Source organism: Rhinopithecus roxellana, chromosome 9 (assembly GCF_007565055.1).
Source record: "Rhinopithecus roxellana isolate Shanxi Qingling chromosome 9, ASM756505v1, whole genome shotgun sequence".
Classification (NCBI taxonomy): domain Eukaryota; kingdom Metazoa; phylum Chordata; class Mammalia; order Primates; family Cercopithecidae; genus Rhinopithecus; species Rhinopithecus roxellana.
In genome coordinates this window covers 101712709-101736329 of record NC_044557.1, presented here as the reverse complement: position 1 = coordinate 101736329, position 23621 = coordinate 101712709, and the positions used below count along the sequence as shown (strand labels likewise).

At 48.7% G+C, this 23621-nt stretch overlaps 1 protein-coding gene across 7 annotated transcripts in view; it reads right to left on the bottom strand.

Annotated features, from left to right (window-relative positions):
* Positions 1–22821, bottom strand: part of MTSS1 (MTSS I-BAR domain containing 1) — a 184392-nt gene extending 161571 nt beyond the window's left edge. For 2 of the 7 annotated variants that reach the window (XM_010363908.2, XM_010363905.1), the window contains exon 1: positions 22197–22821. In XM_010363908.2, the coding sequence (XP_010362210.1) occupies positions 22197–22268 (72 nt within the window). In that variant the 5' untranslated portion in view covers positions 22269–22821. The remainder of the gene's footprint in view (positions 1–22196) is intronic. The other 5 variants (XM_030937547.1, XM_030937548.1, XM_030937550.1 and 2 more) reach the window with 3 other exon arrangements.
* Positions 22822–23621: the final 800 nt, after the last annotated feature.

Genomic DNA, 23621 nt, shown 5'->3' with positions numbered 1-23621 from the left:
TAATCCCAGTTACTCAGGAGGCTGAGGTAGAGAATTGCTTGAACCCAGAAAGCGGAGGTTGCAGTGAGCCGAGATCACACCATTGCACTCTGGCCTGGGCAAAAGAGCGAGACTCCATCTCAACAGAAAAAAAAAAAACCTAGCTGGGTGCTGTGGCGCATGCCTGTGGTCCCAGCTACTAAGGAGGCTGAGGTGGGAAAATTGCTTGAGCCTGGAAGATCGAGGATGCAGTGAGCTGTGATTGTGCCACCGCACTCCAGCCTGGGCAACAGAGCAAGACCCTGTCTCAAAGTAAAAAAGTCAAAGGAAAAGGTGAGGCATGTTCATTGAGAACATGCAGAACTGGCCAGTGGCCTGGGCAGGGAGCTCTGGGTCCTGAGGTCTAGTCACAGCCCTACCAGTCATGGACTAGGGGAAATCATTTCACCTCTCAGGGATCATTCCCTTAAAATGATGATAACCAAAACCAATAATTCCATCACCATTACCAACACCACCAATTACTGAACACTGAAAGAATGAAGGAGATGAATAAAGAATGCAAGTACAGAAGCCCAATCTTTTGGATTGAACTTCAGCTCTCCCATTTGCTATGCGACACTGGGCAAGTCATTTGACCTCTGCGTGGGTTTAAGTCACGTCTTCACAGGGCTGGGATGAGGAATGGATGAAGTCATATACAGAAGTGCCTAGCACGGCGGAAGTGCTCAACAAACATTTGATATGAGGGATCCAAGCGGCCATAGGCTCTGAGTAATCTCCTTTAGGATGTGTGGGGGACAAACAGTAAAGTCTCTCTAAGTCAGACTGTCCATCCAGACTGGAACCCCCCTTTCTGAGTCCTCGGGGTGGAACCAGCCAATGTGGGAAGCGTCTGCACCTCCCTATTAGTGAACCATGGTTAGGCAGAAACAGACCAAGGCAAGGGCAGGTGGGTGTTCAGTGCCAGATGATTTCTCTGCTGCTGCTAAGCAAATGGCAGGGTGGAGTACTCAACCCCGAGGTGAGTGTGCCTGAAAAAGACGACTACTCAAACCACTGAAGAAACTTCTTATCTGCCCCCACTCGGAGCATCACTTCAGTCTTTACCAAATTAGCAACAAAAGGAGGGGTCACCTTTCTAGTCGAGGGGTACAGCTAACAGCTCCCCGCCTACGAACACCCACCCAGCCAGAAGGTTGCCCAAAGCAGCTTGTTCCTGACTTAATGATACCTGACAGTCTATCAAAGAAAGTGAGGCCCACCTGTTTTAGGCAATATATAATTTAATAGATTCTAAAAAAAGAAAAAAATCAACTTCTAAGAATGGAAGACAAAAACCTCCTTGTGGAGAAATGAAAAAATAAAAAGTGAGTAAATGTTATTAACATGTAAAGGCAAGGTGATGTTGGGTTGTTCCAGATATTTTTGCAAGTTTCTTTCAAGGAAAAAAGAAGTTTCTACCCACCTGAGAGCAGTTTTACTATAATAATTCAAGCTCAGTGGAAGTAAGAAAGGAGGAAGGAGGTAACTGTAGAAAGATTGAAAGGCAGCAGAGAAAAAGTCCTGCCTTTTGGACAGCAAGACTACACAAAGGAGACCATACTCAAGTTTCCAAAGAAACCCGCAACCCGAGACACTGGAAGCTCTTAGAGCCTTTCAGGAAGCAATTCCCCAACTGTCCTTGGTTTTTGCATCTGCATCCACCGACCAAGAAGTCCCCAGAAAGTTCATTCCTGAGGTTGCTGGCTGAGCTCTGTCCACATTTGAGGAAATTCCTCGGAATGCACTCCCAGAGCCGTGAAAACGATTCAACACAGACCCCACTGTGGATTTCACCCAAGAACACACAAAGGCTTCACAATGATCCAGACAGACCCAAATCAAAGAAAACAAAACTCCCACTGCACCCCGGCTTCTGCCAAGTCCAAAGTCACGAGGCAAAACAAGAAGATGCTCCTCCTCCAGGAGCCCCCTGAATTTCTTCAGAGAGGAGAGCAGGGAGTTTCTGGAACCCTTGGCAGTGAGTTGGTTGAAAATACAACTCAGATTACGCTGGGTTCTAAGAAAGGAAAAGGCCCCTATTAAAGAGAAGGGAAGAGAAAGCCAGTTTGTTTACAAGTGTATAAAGAGGACTCCCTCCATCAAACTGCATGGCAGTCTCACTTCCTTGGGTGAGAGATGGGGCTTCCCTGAATGCATGATCTCACCCACACTCCCCACACACACCACACCCTGTGGCTGCTTCTCTTCAAACCTCCAGGGGGATTCAGCAATCTTGAAAACTCCTATTCAGCCATCACTACCCAGCTGTGACACCTCTTCTGGAATATTCTCTGACACACCCCCTTCCCACCTACCCTCTGGGTTAGCTGCGCCTACTCCCCAACTCATCACATCATACAGTTTGCTGTCTATGAGCCTAAGGGCTTCCCCTGGTGGACTGTGGGACAAGGACAGAGAAATGAAGGGAAGAAGGAAAAGTACTTCCGGTAGGGGGTGCACCTGACACAAAAGGAGGCAGGGGACACCGACCAGCTCTCTCCAAGGGACACTGGAGTGGCACATTTATGCTGGCCACTCCTCCAGGCAGAACATGGGCAAAGTGGCCCAGGTGGGCAAGGGCAGCCTTCCAGGACAAGACCCAGGGTGGGGTCTTGGCACAGCCAAGGAAGACCAGGGTGGCCTTCATTCAGTGAGTGACATAAATTCCAGACCAGCCAGGTGATGAGAGAACCTGGCTAATGGTCACATACCTGGCATCACTCTGGTTCCTGGGGGAAAGCGGAAAATAATGAAGTCACTTTCTTAGTTTTTAGGAAAAAAAGCCTCCTAAATGTCCTTCACCTGAGGAGTTTGGTGGCCACCTAAACAAATCCACAAGTTGGCCTCCCCACCCCACCCTCAAAGTGGAGCTTGGGAGACACCCCCGAGTGCCTCTCCTCATCTTCCTCCTCTTCCTCCACTTTCCCTAGAGCCAGGACCCACGGCAGGCCATTTGCCTGACACAAGCAAGGCACAGCAGTCAGCCAACAGCCATTCTGGCTTATGGTTGTTTGGCTTCGTTTTGTTTTGTATTAAACAGAGGCCCAGGACGGCATCCCACACACGGTGCAGAGAACAACTGTGTGTAACTCATCAGCACGGCTGGTGACCGGTGCTCCATAAATAATGCAGCAACTGCCTCTCCCAGCCCAGCCCCACCGGGACAGCTGAGGAAATTCGACACCACATGGCCACACAAGGAACAGAGAGGGGCTGGGCACTGTGGCTGCCAGAGAAAGGACAACTTGGAGGAGCCACAGAGCTAGGGAGGACTCACGTGAGGAGGAGGAGTTCAGTTCAGGGGAGAGTCAAGGAGGAACCAGAAGAGCAGAGGCTCTAGAGAGTGGGGTTCCAGCTCAAAGGCCTTTGTTCTGCCCAAAAGGTGCCAGACAGAGGCTGGTTCACCAGTGGATCTGGCTGAGAAATCAAGCCGTGGGGTATATGACCAGCCAGGTAACTTCCCAAGTATCTCTGTTCACCTTGACAAGCATCACTGTCATCACCATCATCATGAAGCATCACCACTTTCTAAAGAGTTGCCAGGTGCCAGGTGTATATATTAGCCCTTCCCAAGCTGTAATTTACAAATCCATCACCTGGGGAGCTTGCAGACAGGCAGGTTCTGATTTGCTTGGTCGAGGCGGGTCCGTTTAATCTGAGAGGTGCTGCTGCTCCTGGTCCACAGACCACTCTCTAAGAAGCCCAACTTGACCTGCATTCTCACTGCATCCTCACAGCAGCCCAGGCAGGCAGATGCTGCTGTTATTTTAGAGCTGAGGAAACTGACGCCCAGAGAGGTTGGAGCAGAGAGCTCCAGGTTGCAATTGGATGCCAGATCTGACTTTGCAGCCCAAGTGTTCGCTGATTCTGGGAAGTGCAAGTAACCACATGAACAGAGCCAGCCTCCTCCAGCCCAGCCCAGCCCAGCCCAGCCCAGTCCCAGGGCTGCAAATAGCGGCTTAGACAGCAGGTTGGGTCGCGCTTTATATGTGGGTCCTTTAGGAGCCCAGACAAGGTAGAGCAGAAGAGGACAAGGGTGCCCTGCACACATGGCACCTGATTACAACTGCAGATGGCCCAGAGGGATTGTAATGTCACCCTAGAAATGGTCAGGACCCCCAACCACATAAAAAAGAAAGCACGAGGCTGGGCACAGTGCCTCACTCCTGTACTCCTACTCCTAGCACTTTGGAAGGCTGAGGCAGATGGATCACCCGAGCTCAGGAGTTCGAGACCAGCCTGGGGAACATGGCAAAACCCCATCTCTAATAAAAATACAAAAAATTAGTGCAGCATGGTGGCACACGTCTGTAATCCCAGTTACTCAGGAGGCTAAGGCATGAAAATCGCTAAAGCCCAGGAGGCAGAGGTTACAATGAGCTGAGATCACGCCACTGCACTCCAGCCTAGGCGACAGAACGAGGCTGTCTCAGGAAAAAAAAAAAAAAGAAAGAAAGAAAGAAAACACAAAACACACAACAAAGAGAAATGTCTTGGGTAGAAAAATGCCTGTTAGAAACGCACAGAGAGGTTCACAGCTGTTGGCACCTGTGGTATGACTATGGATAATTTTATCCCATCTTGGTTTTCTGTGAACACACAAACTGATCTTCTTCTACCAGGAGATCAACAGAGTCAATCTGGGAGGGGCTCTTAAATCTCCAGCTGCCACGGCCACCCCTGCCGCCATGACTCCTTCCCAGGTCTGTGGAGACCTCAGCAGGGCGAGTGTGAGGAAGGTAGCCAACAGCATCCTTCGTCTTCTTCCACTGGGTATACTCTGGATGAGCTCAGCCTTCAGGTTACCCTGAAGCTGCTTTACGCAGCTTCCAGAGGAGGCTGGCACCTTCTGACCTACGCAGGAGTGGCTCTGGCCTCCCTGCTTCTTTAAGCATGAGGCAGGAATCCACTCAGCTTCCAGAAGTGGGTGTGTGGGATGACAGAAAGGGCCCATGAATGCCTGTCATAGCTTTGTCCCCAAAACCACCCTTCCCCACCCAATCCTGTGAGATGAAGGGCTCCTAAGATCCTCAGATGAAAGGCACCGGGTAAGCCCATCCATGATAAATACCATTCCTGGGCTTTTATTCTCTGACTGGGGCTTGCCTAATCCACTAATTATCCCTGTCCATCAAGCAGATGACAGCCTTGGGGATAATCAATGGTTGCTTCCTCGCCCGCCCACCCTCACCCACTTGCCCAAGCACATGAGCAATAAACATGCCTATGAAAAGGAAGACTGAACCACAAAAGGTGCTCCCTCCGTCCATCCGTCCATCTCCCCTCCCAAACTTCTCCACTTGTAACTATTAACACCCTAACCAAACAAATCAAGGATATCAAGCTGTTTTCTGACATCTGGGTGTCTCCACTTAAAATAAAAAGAACCAAACAAATATGTCAACCGTATCTTCCAAGTCATTTTATTTCTTAAGTTCTCCACCAGGAAGTATTCCTTTCTGTATCCTGAGCTGTCCAACAGGGGAGCTCCACATGAGGTTATTTAAAGTATGATTAGGCCGGGCGCGGTGGCTCACACCTGTAATCCCAGCACTTTGGGAGGCTGAGACGGGCAGATCACGAGGTCAGGAGATCGAGACCATCCTAGCTAACACAGTGAAACCCCGTTTCTACTAAAAAATACAAAAAAACTAGCCGGGCAAGGTGGCGGGCGCCTGTAGTCCCCGCTATTCAGGAGGCTGAGGCAGAAGAATGGCGTAAACCCGGGAGGCGGAGCTTGCAGCAAGCTGAGATCCGGCCACTGCACTCCAGCCTGGGTGACAGAGCGAGACTCTGTCTCAAAAAAAAACAAAAACAAAAAAAAATAAAGTATGATTATATAAAATGTAAAATTCAGTTGTTCAGCCCACTAGCCATACCTCAAGTGCTCTGCAGTGGCTAGTGGCTACCATACTGGACAGCACACAGAACATCTCTATCACTGCAGAAAGTTCTATTGGACAGCAATGGCCACCCCACGTCAATGGCACCCCTTAGGGTGTCGCTACCTCAGGGTGCTCTACAACCACAGCTAGGCTTTTGGTTCTATTTTTTAACTACTATAAAATATATGTATGTGTTCCATGCTCCACATTTCTTGAAAAACAGAATCCCTCTTCTTTTTCATCCCCTAAATTCAACTCATTCTCCAATTTTGGGTTTGTTTGTTTTGAGACAGAGTCTTACTCTGTCACTCAGGCTGGAAGTGCAGTGGTGTGATATCGGCTCACTGCAACCTCCGACTATGGGGTTCAAGAGATTCTCCTGCCTCACCTTCCCAAATAGCTGGGATTATAGGCGTGCACCACCACATCTGGCTATTTTTTGTATTTTTAGTAGAGACAGGGTTTTGCTATGTTGGCCAGGCTGGTCTCGAACTCCTGACCTCAGAAGATCTGCCCACCTCAGCCTCTCAAAGAGCTGGGATTACAGGCATGAGCCACTGATGCTGGCCTGCTTTTTTGTTTTGAGACAGGGTCTCACTTTGTCATCAAGGCTGGAGTGCAGTGGCACAATATCAGCTCACTGCAGCCTCGACTTCCCAGGCCCCTCACTGCAGCCTCGACTTCCCAGGTCCAACTGATCCTCCTGCCTCCGTCCCCCAAGTAGCTGGGACAACAGGTAAACACTACCACACCCGACTAATTTTTGTATTTTTAGTAGAAGTGGGTTTCGCCATGTTGCCCAGGCTGGTCTCAAACTCCTGGATTCAAGCAATCTGGCCTCCAAACATGTTGCGATTACAAGTGAGAGCCATGGCCATTACTGCCATGACATTTCCTTTATTATTTCAGATAGTTCCTCCCATCAAAAGAGAGAGGAAGAGGTTTATGGTAAGTCACTGCCTGCATCACCAGCCACCTGACATTTGTATGGCCAAGTTTTCAAAGGTGAAAACCTGCCATGTGGGAATCCAAACTGACGTCATGATGGGCACAGAAGGCACCGCCTCCCATGTATTGTGAAGTACAGAGGTCTTTCACAACACCACTGAGAGGGCGGCTGGTAAAGCAGGCATTTAACACTTCCCAACTAACCACAGGAAAATCGGGCACAGAAAAAGTTAAGTAATTTGCCCAAGGTCAAGGAAGGGTCTGCCCTCACGTCCGGTTAACTGCATTAATTGCTCCTAAGTTTGCACAGTTCTTTATTTTATTTTATTTTTTATGTTCTGAGATGGAGTCTTGCTATGTCGCCCAGGCTGGAGTACAGTGGCGCTGTCTTGGCTCACTGCAACCTCTGCCACCCAGATTCAAGTGATCCTCCTGCCCCAGCCTCTGCGTAGCTGGGACTACAGGAGTATGCCATCATGTTCAGCTAATTTTTTGTATTTTTAGTAGAGATGGGGTTCCACCATGTTGGACAGGGTGGTCTTGAACTCCTGACCTCAAGTGATCCACCTGCCTCGGCCTCCAGAAGATTGATTACAAGCATGAGCCACCACTCCCAGCCTGCCCGGTCCTTTTTAAAATTAAATTGTATAATGGATTCAACTAAGACTGACTGATTCTCCACATCTGGAAACCTGGGAACTCAATATTTAACCACCTAATACAGGGGCTGGCTGCTTTTACCTAGTATTTGTATACCTTTAATCCTCCCCAGAATAATAAATATCTACCCTCTAACCTTTGGCCTCCTATCCTCCAGTAGAGGTAGGAAGTACCAGAGCCAGGCTTCAAGGCCCAAGTACAACCACTTTTTAAGGTAGAATATAATCAATACTAGGTAGAGGCCAAAGCTATTGCTCCATGTGTTTATTGCTATCCATAAATGTCCACATTAGATATTGAACCTGGCAAAACACCTAGAGGCTTGCACATCCTATGAAATGTTAGACCTTCTAAGCATGACTTCACGTTGCTCCATTTACACTCACCCATTTCTTTTTCCTGGAAGTGCCCGCTCTGACCTGCCTCCACCCAACTCCAAAACTGCTTCTGCATTTTAGGGATTAGTTTCTCTTGGGGCCAATCTCTCCAATACCCTGAACAGACATGCAAACACCCTGTACCCTAGAGAGGATCATGTTTGAGGTTTTGCTCCCTAAATACACACACACCTCTGTATTCATTCCATATTCCCTTTTTTTGTTCTTTCTTTTCTTTTTCTCTTTATTTTTTGTTTTTTCTCTTTTTCTTCTTTTTTTTATTTTTGTTGTTGTTGAATTTGTTTTCTTTTCCTTACTTTTTTTAGTCCATCTTCCCTTTTAAACTGAGACCTCTCCCCAGCCAAGGGCAGCATGATGAACTTGTCACATCCACCCTGGGGCAGGCACTGGCCTTGGTGTGCTGTACACACTTAGTGTGCTCTGCAATTTTCCATGAAGCAGATTTCCCCTTTGGAACAGAGACAGATAGCACCTCCTCTGTGACCTCAACTCCCACCCCAGGCTACTAGGAACGATGCCCTGGTGGCCAGTAAAGAGTCAGAGGCCACCAGTATCACAGTGATAACTGTGTTTGTCATTTCTATGGCCATTTTTTTTAAGTGTCTTTCCACTGAATGTCATTTTTCTTGCCTGGAGAGAGGACACTGAGATATAGCCATATTCCAGAGCCTGAAAGGCCTTGTGTGGCCTGGTGGTTAAGAGCATGACTCCAGAGTCAGCCTGCGAACTTCAGATGTGCTCACTGGGTGACCCTGGGCAAGCGACTTCCATCATCTGGTGCCACCCTGTCTTCATCTGCAAAGGATGCTGATGGCAGTCCTTGCCTCAAATGGTGATTATAGGATGATAGGGGAAAAGACAAGTGCTTAGAAGGGTGACTAGTAAGTAGAATTCAACTCTGCTTTGATGATTCAATGTCCAATGCCAGTCACCCTGACCGGGCCATGAATGGGCACCCACTATGCGCAGGCACTGAGTGAAGGGTAGGCCCTACAGAGAAAGAGACCAAAGCATTGAGGAACTCAGCCTGTCAGTAAAGCTGATGTGGAACTGCAGATCCCAAAGCCCCAAGGGCAGCATACTCAAGATATAAAGTGCTGAACAGTGTGGTTCCCAGAGCGAGGCAATGCCTCACCTCAGTCTCAAAGGATAAATGGGAATTTTCTGGGCAAAGAGAAATGAAAGAAAGAGGAAGCATTCCCTGCAAAAGACAGAATTAGCAAATGAAAGGAAGTCGAGATCATGCTCTGTCTAGGCACAGAACTCATTTCCTCTGCCTGATCACATTCCAGGTACATCCGTGGTGGAGTTAGGGGTGGGGACACATGGGCAGGAGATAGCTTCCTACATACTTCAGGAGCTGCAGAGGAAGCTCTCAGTGGCTCAGGTGGCCCAGGGGCCACTCCACTTCCACCTACTCCTACCAGAGAATGACCTGAAATGTCTGCTAACACTGCAGATTCTAAGCTCCACCCCAGATCAACAAAATGTCTCTTGGGATGGAGCCAGGGAATCTGCATTTTAACCCATTCTCCAGGTATACTTTTGCTTGCTAAAAATCACACACAGCAAGATTTGAGAAACAGGGCACTAGATAAGATGCCACATGTCCCTTTGTGCCTTTGGAAGCAGGGGTGTCAGCTAGGTCCTAGCATCCACATCTAGCTCCTTCAGACGTAATCCACGGTGGTGAGCCCTCACACATGGAAATTGGGAACTGACACATGCCTTTGGTAGGCTTTGGGTGGTGGGTTTCAAAAGTCTTGAAAAAAACACACATTTTGACCAAGGATAAAAAGTCCTTCAGGGGAAATCGCTGATGTAAAGCAATGTCTAGTCACAAGGATGTACTTGTTGTAGGGTTACCTATAATTAGTAAAAAAAAAAAAAAAAAACTGGGCGCACCCTAAACACAAATGAGGGAGGTACTGGTTTCTACCGCAGGGCTTCTGCGCATGCTCTCTTCCCTTTCCCTGAACACCGCCCCCACCCTCTGCCCACATCTTCACAGTTCTTACGTTGTTGCTCTAACATCACCTTCTCTGCGAGGCCCTCCCTAACCACTCTACTTAAAAACAGCAACAGGCTGGGCACGGTGGCTCACGCCTGTAATCCCAGCACTTTGGGAGGCCAAGGCAGGCAGATCACTTGAGATCAGGAGTTCAAGACCAGCCTGGCCAACATGGTGAAACCCCATCTTCACTAAAAATACAAAAGAAAATTAGCCAGGTGTGGTGGTGCATGCCTATAGTCCTAGCTACTCGGGAGGCTGAGGCAGGAGAATCACTTGAACCTGGGAGGCAGAGGTTGCAGGGAGCCAAGATTGCACCACTGCACACTCCAGCCTGGGGGACAGAGCAAGACTCCATCTCAAAAAACATATATAAAAATAAAAACAGCAACAGTGCTTTTTCCCCACTGCATATAATCCTTCTACTATACAAGAGAATTGACTTATTCCGTGTGTCTGCTTCACCTGCACCTCACTCCATTAGAATGTAAGTTCCAGGAGGGCAGGGATTTGTGTCCATTGTGTTTGCTGCTATCTCCCAACACTCAGAACCTGGTACTAGTAACTTCTCAAATATGTTTTGACCAAATGAATTAATTAGAGACATACAAAGCAGTGCAACACCATACAGCCATTCACACTGACACTGCTAACAACGACACACACAGAAAAGCAAGGACACCAGGCCACTAAGTGAGGAAAGAAGTTTCTGACACAGTGTTGGCTCCCTGACCCTTTGCTGAAAATGTGCGAGCTCTTGTGAGTGTGAACATAACCCACTTATCAAGCGCTTGTGGGTGACTTATTTTTTACTTAACTGAAGTTTCTAGTTTTTCTTCCATTAATACATTACTTACATAATCTTTGAGAAGTAAATCCCTCATGAAATGCTCTCAAAACATTTGCTAATTTTTTTTTTTTAGAAAAAAGCTTCCTCCTCAGTGACTTAATTAGGGTGTTCCTAATTAAGGCCAGCACAACATCAAAGAGGCCAGGTTCCAGGGGACCCCTGCTTCAGGTCAACTTCTGGTTGCAGGACGACCTCAGTCCCTCCAGCGGAGGCTCAGACAGAGGGCTTGGCTGTCAGCTACTCCTGGCTCTGCTCCCCGCTCCCTGCTTCCTATTGGGGTGCCTCATCCAATTATTCAGGCCCTCGATCACATCCTGCTGCGGAGCTGGCTTTGAAGGTTCAGTAAACAGCCACTTCAAAACAAAGAGGGGCCATTAGAGCACACTCAAAGACTTCCTTAATGGCTGCATGCTCGGCTGCGGGAGGAGTCCAGCCTCAGAAGGGAGGTCTCCCTGGGAACAAATCCCCAAGCTCTTCCAGCCTCCTACTGCAAATATCTGCCCGCTTCCTGCTTTGCACTCAATCACTCGGGGTGCAGAGCGGTTACTGGGGCGACCCTTGACAGAGGGGCTTCTCCAGCAAAACAAACATGTGTCGTGTGGCTGCCACCTTGGACAGTACTACTGCACACTTTGGTCTCACAGCCCAGCTGCTCCAAAAACTGCACTGGCCCAGCCCAACAACTTCATGTCCATGGCCAGGGCATATTCCTCCTAATTACAGGGAGACCCCTTCAGCTTCTGGAAGAAGCTCAGAGGCGAGTCTAGATTTTTGTGGGTTTTATCTGTCTCATTCTGAGTCCTAACGGTACAAATAGAGTAATCAAGGACATGAATGAAATACACCTGTTACAGAATCAACACTGCTAGGCTGCAAAAGCGAGAGACCAGTCTGGTGGAGAGGCGCACAGACCCTGGAGCCAGACTGCCAACGATCTCCCAGCTGTGCCTCTCACTAGCTGTATGACGTGGGCAAATGGCTTAACCGCTCAGCACCTCAGTTTCCCCATCTGTAAAATGGGAATTATAATAGTTACTAAGACTACCTCGCTGGGTGGTTGGAAGATTAAATAAGTTTGTGTCAAGCACTTAGCATAGTGCCTGGTTTGCATATAAATGCTTTTTAAATAAGCAAAATAAAACTCAGTTCTGAGCGAGGGTGTCACCCAGATCAAAAGCCTTCCTGGACTCTCTACTCCCACCCTAAATGGGAATCAGAGGCCCTCCCCAGGGCCCCCACACAATCTTGGGCTGGTCTCTATGGTGGTGCGGATTACACTGAACTCTAATTACCTGCCTGCCTCTCTCCTAGACTGAGCACTTCGGGGCAATGACTGTGTCCACAGGTGTTCCTCCACCCCCCGCAGCCCCAGCACACAGTAGGTATTGCCACCGTATTAGACGAATACATGTACTGTGTTCTCTCCAATTACTTACCTGTTGAATGTTGAAAAGCACTGCACTTGCGTCTACTGCACCATCAAAGTGAAGACACAGGTTGCTTCTATTCTTTGAAACATCTGAGTGTCACTAGCAGCAGGAGGCTCTGCCAGGAACTACTAGGGTAGCTCAAATAGATACGAGCATTTATTTAGCACTTATTTCATGCCAAGCCCTCGACTTTTACTTTATTTAATACTCAACAACTTTAAGAGGGAAGGATTCTTCACCTCTTCTCCCATTTTACAGGTAAGAAAATCAAGGCTCAGTAAACTTGAGTAACTCGCCCAAAGCAATAGAGCTAGGAAGTGCTAGAGCCAGGCTTCAAGGCCCAAGTACAACCACTTTTTAAGGTAGGATATAATCAATACTAGGTAGAATGTCACAAAGAATGTGAAAAATGCCTTTAGGGTTATCCAGCTTTGAGGGGAAAGGAGGCACTAAGGTCACTGATGGAGCCTTGAAGGATGAGAAAGATTTCAATAGGCAGCAATGACAGAGACAGGACAGGACAAAGAGCAAGAGGGAGAAGCAGAGGCTGTGTTCAAGGAAGCCTGGGAGTCCGAGCTGGGGAGCGCTGGACACAGAGCAGGCCACTCAGCTGGAGCCAAATCACAGGGGTCCTCACACAAAAGGTTAAGGCAGGACTGCCACATTCGGCCCATGGGAAGAACCCAGATGCGGCCAAGACTTGGGGAGCTGCTGCTCTAGGGCAGACTAGTGGTGCGGGATGGCCATTTCCGGTGGTTGCCCCAGAAAAAGGAGGAAACTCAAAGGACGTAGATAGGAAACAATGACCCTAATAAAGCAACTTCCCTCCCCCGGGGCCTCAGTGTATCTGAGTTACAAATGTCCTAGCCAGGTACCCCACCCTCTCCTTCCCTGATAAACAAACAGTAGGGTTTGCAAATAGAGAATGCAAATAGGTCCTGCTGGGCCAGTTGACCTTCATAATGAACTCGGGGGTGATTTACTTAGCAAGAAAAAAACTCAAACTTCTCCATTTCCTGCAACTTCACTGCAAGCTCTAAATACAGCTCCGTATTTAGAGTGGGGCAGTGTCTGTCCTAAGAAGTGGTGGAGATAATTACTCCACTGATTTTAAGACTTCAAAATACCTCATTCCCAAATCTACAAGACAGAATAGTAACTGCTTCTAACATTTGAGTGCATGTTCGCCAGGCAATGTGTGAAAACCTTCACAAGCAAAGTTTCATTTCAGAATCCTCCAACAACTCTTTCAGGCTCATTAGACCCATTTTACGGAAGAGGAAACCAAGGCTCATGAAGAGATTAGATAACTTGCCCATGGGATTTGAATCAGATTCCTTTAACTTCAAGGTCAACTCTAGCTCCAGAATTTCTATGGAGGGGTTTAGGGGCAGTGTTGTAGCCAGCAGAAGGTAGAAGATAGTCAGAAAGCTGTGTTGCAAAGCAGGCACACTATAATTATCTAGACAGTATGTTATAGATCTGCAGCTGTTCAGTACGGTAGCCACTAGCCATATATGGCTATTTAAGTTTAAACAAATGAAAAGTGACTAAAAATAAAGTTAATTCCTTGATTGCACTAGCCACACTTCATGTACTCAATAGTCACACGTGGCTAGTGGCTCATGTATTTGACAATTTCCATCATCGCAAAAAAATCACATCAGACAGAATCAATAAATCACAGCAAAGTATTCTAAAGATCCTTTGTGGTTTATATTTATGTTTCAGTTTATTTACTTTAACATTTAACTCTAAGGTTTTTTTTTATTTTTTATTTTTTATTTTTTGAGACAGAGTCTCGTTCTGTCACCAGGCTGGAGTGCAGTGGCATGATCTCAGCTCACTGCAACCTCCGCCTCCCAGGCTCAAGCGATTCTTCTGCCACAGCCTCCCGAGTAGCTGGGACTACAGGTGTGTACCACCATGCCCAGCTGACTTTTGTGTTTTTAGTAGAGATGGGATTTCACCATGTTGGCCAGGATGGTCTTGATCTTTTGACCTCGTGATCTGCCCACCTTGGCCTCCCAAAGTTCTGGGATTACAGGAGTGAGCCACCGCACCCGGCTTAATTTTTATTTTTAATTGTGGTAAAATACACATAAATTGTACCATCTTGACCATCTTTAAGCATCACAATTCAGTAGTGCTAAGTATATTCACATTGGTGTGCAACTACCTAAAGGTACTTTTATATTCAGATTTGGGTAAGATTAAGGCTTTTTTTTTTTTTTTTTTTTTAAGACAGAGTCTCACTCTGTCTCCCAGGCTGGAGTCCAGTGGCATGATCTTGGCTCACTGCAACCTCTACCTTCTGGGTTCAAGCAATTATCCTGCTTCAGCCTACTGAGCAGCTGGGACTACAGGCGTGCGTGATCACGCCCGGCCAATTTTTGTATTTTTTGCAGAGACAGGGTTTCGCGATGGTGGCCAGGCTGGTCTCAAACTCCTGACCTCAGGTCATCCACCCACCTCAGCCTCCCAGAGTGATGGGATTACAGATGCGAGGCACCTCGCCCGACCAGAAAAGGCTTTGAGGGAAGACTTACACAGCTTGGTGATTTTCAACATTGGCCATCACTAGAATTACCTGGGGTGCTTTTCAAAATCTTAATGTCGTGAATGTACCCCAAGGCACTAATCAGAGCCCTGGCCCAGGCAGCAGCATCTCCAAGCTCCCAGGGAACCCAATGGACCCTGCTCCATAACCACACACATGCTGCCAAATGAGGTACACCTGCCTAGAACCTCATCTTCTGGTAAGACCCACTCCCATGGCCCTTGGAGCCCCCGTCACGTGGTAGGCAGCAGAGGAGACCCCGGCAAAACCTGCTGCCCACCTCCATGCCCAGGAAGCTGCTGGTGCTGAGTGAGCTGAAACTTTCTACTGCTTTGAGAGAAAGCAAGCAATAAAAAGACACACAGTTCAAAAGGCACTCAACTCAATTGATTTTTTTTTCACCCACTTACACTAGACAGGAAAAGAAAAACCACTTAGAAACTATGACCAAGGCCAGATACGCCAAGAGGCAGCACAGGAAGGAGTTTTGTTGATGAGCCCATCCACTTCTCCAAACACAGATATGCAAGGGCCCTACCGACTCAACCCAAATGGGAGGGCCACCAGGACATGATTAAACACAGAAAGCTCTTTAACAAGAGAGGTCCGGGGCTGGACACAAAAAGAGTTCAAGGTAAAGGAGTACTGTTTCAGGAGTCACCTGAACTTTGGGTGAACTTAGTTAATGCGTATGATTATGGGACTGGGAGGTGGTTGCCAGGCTTTCAGAGTCACCTAGCCTCAGGGACCTAGGGACTGCCCAGACCTATGGCCAGTCACCAGAAGACTCCATGGGCCAGGCATCGAGGGTGACATGCCTAAGCCTGGCCCAAAAGCTTCTCTGCCCTGTGCTCATGGAGGGAGAACTATGAGCAACAGAGGATGCCAAGTTGTCTAACGGAGAAGTTGGTAAGTGGGAGAGGGAAGGAAGCCACAATGTGTTGACATGTCATAAATGAAACAATTTCCACAAAGGTGGAAGCTGCCCACCCCACAACACACCTGGAGGCATCTCAATGCAGGCTCACACCTCCAGGCGGGCTCTGTGCTAGAGACACAGAGATGAGACCTTGATTCCTTCCTTGAGCCTCCCATGGGACTCAGGCAAGTAAAGGGCTGTTTGCTAGGACTAAATCCACACCCCCCTGCCTGCCTTAGGCATGCTCTAAAGAACTCCAGTGTTAGGGTCAAACAGGCTAAGGTCTGACTACCAGTTCCACCTCCCCATGGCCTTAGATAAGTTACTGAATCCCTCCAAGCCTTACTATTCTCATCTGTTAAGTGGGGTGGATGTGAGGATGACATGAAATCATGCGCACCAAGTTCTTAGCACAATGCACAGCACACAGTAGGTTCCCACCAAGTCCCTTCCTCCCCCTGCTCACCGCATGCAGTGAATACTGAGCACCTACTATGTGCCCAGTGGCACCCCACAGCATCTTTTATTTTTTCATTTTATTTTAATTTTTTGTAGAGACAGGGTCTCACTGTTCCCCAGACTGGTCTCGAACTCCTGGCCCTAAGCAATCCTGCCACCTCAGTACCACAAAATGCTGGGTTTACAGGTGAGCCACCATGCCCAGCTCCCAGAAAATCTTAAACAACCCAAACCCTCACATTTGCTCAGCAGGTTAAAACACTGTCACCTCCAACCAAATCAGGAAGCAGGCGACATGAGAGAGCCCCAAGCCTAGGCCTTCCAGGTGCTGAGACGGGGGCTGCTCTGGAGTGGATTCTGTGCTGGGAATTGCTACTTTTAAGTTTTTGGTTGGTTGGTTGTTTCTGATTTGCCTTGGTGGCTCATACTCAGATGAAACCTGCAGTCTATTGCTAATTCAAGGGAGCACCTCAGCAACCGTGACAATGGGCTTCCTTAATGCTCAATTAATTTACTCCTTAACTTCATTTGCCTCTCCTGTTTGCTACTAAATAAGGCCATATCAGCAGTGCTATCTCCAAATCTGAGTTAAACTGCTCACGGCATCGGTTAGTTCCCTTTAAACGGCCCCCAAAAATTCTTGTCTGACGTCCTAGGCAGCTAAATCTGTCCTTTGGCTTTGGTTTGGTTTGGGGTGAGGTATTTTTTTGTTTTTGCAGAGGTGTGGGTGTTGGGGGTAAGTGTCCTGAAGGCAGTTCCAAGAAGTAATGGGGAACTCAAAATGACCTCATTTGTCCGTACTCAATTCGAACATCTAAATGGTCTCACTAGAGAAGGAATCTTGCCAGCTATCGCCGCCCATGCCTGCAAAGATGCAAAAAGCTGAGATGAAAATTGGAGATAAAGCATCTAATGAATCAATAGTTTCATCCTTTTCACCCTCCAAGCATTTTAACAGCCTTAAGTGAGCTAGCCAAATTGAGAAACATCATTTTAGCTTTTTTCTTTTTCCCTGTGACTGAGGTGCAAAAGAAGAGCTCAAAGGGCAAGAGGTCAGCAACTGAGAACACACAGCACGCAGGGAACATACTTAAACAGTGAACAATCTGTTAGTATGTCTGAAATGCAGATTTAATGGGAAATCCTATGTGTTTACTCGCTGAAATCATGATGCCACGTTTGGTGCCTGAAACACCACTGACGCTCAATAAATACTAAGGAATGACTATATGTTACTCTAGTAAGAACTGGGTGATGGCTGAGCCAGGCAAAATCCAAACTCGGCTTACCTTCTATGCAAACCAGGACCTAGGAATGACCTCTCTTGATTTGGAGCATTACAAACTGCGGAATTTCAGAACATAAAGGTTCACAGCATCAAGCAAGAAGTTCCAAAAAATTTGACTAAATAGTAAAGAGTTTTCACAAAAGCTAAATAGGAATGGGTTTTCACAAAGAGACACCCAAACCGGGCCAGAAATGATTTCCAAACAGTAAGACTGGCACCCAAAAAACCAAAAAGATGAATCTATATAGAAGAGGTCCTAAATCTCTGGGTACCCATCCCAGGCAGTTCCTGCTGTCGATTTTATGACATATTTACTTCACCTTCTTCTCCCACGGGCCCGAAATGAGGAAGCTGTAAAACCCTGGCCAAATACAACCATTTGCTAAGAGAAAAGCCAACATGGGGCCCATCTGTCCTTTACAAGTGCTCTGCTTGTCCTGCCTTTGTGTGGCTGTCACCATTTACAGAGAGCAGCCCACCTCCCTCAGAGCACCTGGCTGAGGCCTTGGCTGGGTTTTCAGTACTGTTCTGGAGAAAACTCTTTTTGAGGCCTCCAAGGGAACTCCTGCAGAGACTGATGCTCTTCTCTAGGCTGAACCACAGCCCTTCCTTCACGGCCACCATATTGGATTCGCATGATCTGTTTACAGCCCACAGGACAAGGAGCTCTCCTAGGGCAGAGCCAAGCAAAAGGCATTCCACACAATTGCCCTTCATAAACAGCAAGGAAGTGTACCTCTCTTCTGATGGGAACCCCAAAACAAAGCAGTGAGGGGGAAAAAAACTACCCTGAAATCAATATCCAGTGTTGGACCCACTACCCACATTCTCCATCTTATGATATGGGAGGGAAAATATCACGACAGGGCTTCAAACCACAAAAAGATTTCCATGGAATTCAAGAAGTCCCTTTAGCAGTTCTCATTTTAGGCAGAACTTAGGAGAGAGGATAGTGATGGCAAACACAGGTGGGGGGCAGTGGGGAGGAACTGAACAAGGCCTCCATTCTGCTCAGCACAGGTGCTGGTAACAGGACACCCCTGTCTAAAGCAACACATGGGGTGGAAGAATCAGGTGTGGTTAGGATTTTCTTGCCCCAGTCACACTATGTACTCCTAACCTCGTACAAAGTTCTACCCGCAGCAGGCCCAGTTCAGCTCTCGACATGCTGATTCTTGAGCAACAAGGGTGAAGAAAATATTTGATTTCAGACATCCAACTTTGTTTTTTTTTAACCAAGTTAATTATTAAAAGAAGAAAGACATCCGCAGAGTGAGCTGTCCTCAATTTTGGCCAGCAAAGTCTCCTGGTCTTAAAAACTCCCCAGACATCACCAAAATTGATGCCGGTTCAATGACTCAAAAGCAAAGGCACAAAGCTGCTGTTTGAGACATGGAGCCCTCCCTTCCCAGGGCTTGGATAGAAACTCCAAAAAGATTCCAGGACCTCCTTGATGCAGTCAAGATTGTCCACACATCAGAAGGCAGTCAATAGTCACTTCCAGACTACTATTCCCTGGACAAACCAGCTATGGATCCTTCCCTCCAGCCACGTGAATAATTGTCTCCTCTTTCCTCTGGAACCAACTCACACCAGCCAATTTGGTCAGTGATTTACTAATTTGCATGGATGGGAGGAAAGGCAGCCAGTAGGTGATTCTCCACAACACCGTTCATTAGTGACCACCACCACAGCAGGGTAGAATAAACGGGAAACAAACCACCAGGCTTCCTCTCATCAAGGAATCGATACCTTATTTACTAGCTGCTGCTTGCTTTACATGGTGCTGTTCCCCAGCAGAGAAAGAGTCAGGATTTTTTCCATACCTTACCCCCTGAAAAGGATAAAACCCATGCCCTGACAGCCAGCCGAGGACTTAGACGAAGTATCTTTAGAAGAAAGCACAGAGAATCCTCTCTCTTGCTTTTTTCCATGTCTTGAGGTTCTCCGGTTTCAGAAGACAGAGGGTGCCAGGCCTTGAAATTATTCCCTTTTTTTATTGTTTTCTTTCTTTCTCCAAAGAGGAAATTGACTCCCTTCCTGTGCTGCTGTACATTTTGAATAATCAAATGCTACTAATAAAACCATTTTCCTTATCCTTTTCTCACCCAGTCCAACATCACTTCTGAGAAAATAACCTAAAAATTTTTATCAAGATGGCATTCCAAGTGGGTTTCAGACATTTACGCTTTTCCCTCAGAGCAAACAGAAAGGAGACTAAAGGCATTATAAACCCATTATGGGAGTTTAAAGAAAAGAAAAAGAGGTCATTAGAAAGTCAGTTGATTTCAGATATTAAAAACTGACTTTTCTTGCTGGTGACTTCATGCATCTGCACACTACATACTGCTTATCAGATTTGTTCAAATTTAAAAATTTTAAATTTCCATTTAAACTGTCACTGGCATCTAATCCATGAAGTCTTTTAAGAAGCAAAGTCCAAGAAAATATTCCGAATTGTCTTATGCATAAACAATCTAGGAAATCAGACACTCCCTCTCTCTTTCTCCTTGTCTCTCGAATCTCCGAAAGTCTAAAACTCTGCAGAACCCAAGGCATGTTTTAGTCTTCCACTCCACCTTGCTTTTGAAATTTTACTGCCAAAACAAAACAAACCAAAAAAAAAAAAAACTTTAAAATAAACGATTTCCCATAGGATACTGAACAAACCTACTAAACTCAAAGGGAAAGAAGTCAGGATCCACAAACTCTAGATTCCGCCGTGACTGGGCATTAAAGAAGATGTCTTTATTTTTAACTGGAACCAGGCAAGGGAAAAAAACACCACCTTGGCACCCGTGAGTCCCCAGCCAGGGCATACTGCCACACAGCCACAGGATGGCAGGTGGAAAGCAGGACAGCCCACCCTTTGGGCAGGTCACCTTCTGAAGGGCTTTTGATTCAAACCAGTGAATGGGAAGAACCGAGCCTGGATTCTGGATTAAAGAACAAAGAGAGAAAAAACTCCAGGTGTGATCACTCCAGGACTGCAGTGGACAGATCCGTCAGATCACTGGGTTCCTTGTTGCTGCTGAGGGGTGGGAAACATCCATTTATCTCCTCAAAAAAAAACACAAGCAGCTTTACCAACCTATTTCAAATTCCTCCCCACAAGATCAGAATACACCATGCGTGCCTCAAACCAAATTCTGTTTGACTCTAGGATGTGTAGAATTCAAGTTTAAAATTAAGGCCAGAACCCAAGGAGGAAGGACCCATCTCTGTCTCAAAAGACCACTTCAATAATTCAGTGTGCACTGGGGGCAACAGAATGAAAGGGGCTGTCTTTCAACAGGCAATAATCCATCTAATTCCAAGGGCCTGGATTATAAGCATTCCTGGGCAAGCAGAGTCTGGCTGCAGATTATGCTACGCTAAGGACAATTTGTGACAAAAGGCACGAGATCTGTAGAAAGATTTCAAAATGGACAAGACCAGGACAGAGGCACCTTAGTAAAGTTCACCCTGGGTGAGGTGGCAGTTGGTTCTGAAAGGTGGAAGCAGGCCATGACAGTTGAGCATTCCTTCCCAAAGACCATCTCCGAGGCTCGAAGCCTCTCTAAACCTTACACTTCATCAGACAAAAGCTCCTCCAGGCGCCCAGGCAGCGGCTGAAGAGGGGCTGTCCACACCCACTCGGTGCACAGCTTTCCAAACCTGCCCACTCGTTTTGGAAGCGGGCTTTTAATTAAACACCACCTCCCCGGATCGGGATCTGTTGAGGCAAACTGGGGCTGGGCAGGAGCCAAAGAGAAGCTCCCTAAATACACATTAAAAAAATAATTTCCCCCACTGCCCCCAATTCCCACCTCCAGCCAGCTCGCGCGGCTGGTTTTATTTCCTCTGGATGAATAACACGGGGCCCTGGTCTATCTCTAGGCACCAGAAAATCCACATCCGAGGATCAGATTATGCCCAGTCCCACCCTTTGCAGGAAAAAGCCAGGGTGTTGTTCCCCGCCCCCACACGCGCGCGCGCACACACACATGCACGCGCGCACACACACACCATCTTCACAACCCTTCCAAGAGAAAACCTAGAGTGTGTGTCCGTTTGGGTCTGGGAGGGCGGGATACAGTTATTTCGGGGGCCCCAATCTTGCCTTCAGGTTCAGCTGGGGGAAGGTGGGGCCCCTGCAAGGCTGCCCGGGAACTTCGGCCCCGCGCCCCGCGGGAGGGCTGAGAGAGGGCACGCACAGCTTTACCAGCTTCGGAACAGCCCAATTAATAACTAATTTGCTCAGATCCCCCACTCCAAGTAGACCTGACAGCCAAGGAGGGACTGGCTTTCCCTCTCAGTCTCCTAGACTAGAGGACTCCTTCCTGCGCGCGGGCAGAGCCCTCACTCCCTCCCCACCACCGCGCCAGGCGCCCCCACCCCGTGCCTGGGGGAATCAGGTGTCCGCCCGGGCATCCAGCTCCCGCGGGTCCCAGACACTCAGTTCAGGGACAGACAATGGGAAAACTTGGAGCCAGTGCCCTAAGCCCCCGAGGGAAAGAAATGGTGCCGCCCCCTGGGACAATGAGCGGGGAGATGGCGTGGGACAGCAGACACCCCCCTAGAGAAGCCGCCCGCCTAGTGACCCAGCAGAGCCTGGAGCAGCGCCCCGGGTGAGCAGGTGACACCCGAGCCGGGAGCTCCCGCAGGTGGCCGGCGGCCACGGCGCAGGGAAGGGCCGGGCGGCCGGCCCGGGGTGGAGGCGAAGCGCGGCGGCGAGGTCAGAGCGCGGCGGCCCGCTCCGCAGCCGCACCTCCGGCGTCCTACCTTCATGTCGCTGATGATGGTCTGGAAGAGGCCTCCGAGCGCGCTGCATTCCTTCTCAATCACAGCCTCCATTTTCCCGGCGACGGCAGGGCGAGGGCACACACGCGGGGCCGCTGGACTGCGCGCGGGGCCGAGGCTCGCTCTCCCCGGGAGGAATTTCACCCTCCGAGAGACCCACCTCGGATTCGCAGCCTCTTCTGCAGCGAGACCGGGGTATACCAACCCGACTGTTCTCTGCCCAAAATAATAACAACAGTAATTTAAAAAACCAAACCGCTCTGTAGGGTATTCGCCTACATGCAGCGCTCGGCTCCTGGCCTTAAAAATGCCGGGAGAAGACTGACAATCAGGCCACCACTGGTGCCCACTACGGAAACGGCAAAGCCCATCTTGATGCAGAGAAAACCGCCCGCTGACCCGGAGCCAGCGCCATTGAAAAACTCAAGATTTTCCAATTTAATAAATTTTTCTGCAATTAAAAAAAAAACCGCCCAACACCAGAGCGGGTCTGCTCGCGGCGTCCGGATCTGTTGCAGCTGCGGCCGCCGCCTCCTTTTCACTCCTGCGCGCCCGGCCCCCGGCGCTCGCTCTGGCTGGGCTCCCGCGGACGTTCGGAGGAGCGCACGCGCGCTCGCGGTCGTGCGTCCGCCGCGCGGGGGCGCGCTCTCGTGGCCGTGTGGCCGCCGCACGCGGGCGGGGCTGGGAGCGCGCGCCCGAGAGGCGCGTGGGGCGCTCGCCGCAAAGAGGAGCCTGCTGGTCTGCTGGCCGGCCGGAGGCGCTGGGCAGGAGGCTCTCCCTCCGGTGCGCACCGCGCACCCTCTCCTCCCCCGGCCGTCAGTCGCAGCGCGGAGAGGGCGTGTCGGCACCTTTCCTGGCGAGCGCCCACCCTACAATGGCTGCGAGCGTGCGGGACGGGGGGAATGGAGGGTGCACCGCCGCTCCCCGGGGACTTGCACGGGTGTCGCGCCCAGCCCAGAGCCCCCTTGTAGTGAGCTCTTAGTAGGGCGGGAAAGCTGCTGCAGCTACTGCGGCCTTCTGAGAAAACGCCCATTCTCTGATGTTAGGACTGCATCGCCAAGTCCTGATTGCAAATAGCGAAATATACAATTAAGGAGAGTTCGGCGGCGTATCCTGCAATGGGATGCCGAGTTCGATAAAGTTGCAGGATGCTGGGAAAGTGGATTGATTTGCTGTTGCTAAATGAATGGAAACAGCGTTAGAGCTTCTGTCCACGATCCATCAGTCTATCGAGATTGCTGACTGCCTCTGGCTTGAACGGTTGATGGTTTTCAGGCCCACTGAGAGCAGCCAGCATTGGTATAACCGCAGGGAGCCCTCCTGGGAGGTTGAACCTGCAAAGAGCACAAATGTGCCCATGTTGATTTGGGGCCTAGTGGTCCGTTTTCACAGCTCCACTGCCTATCT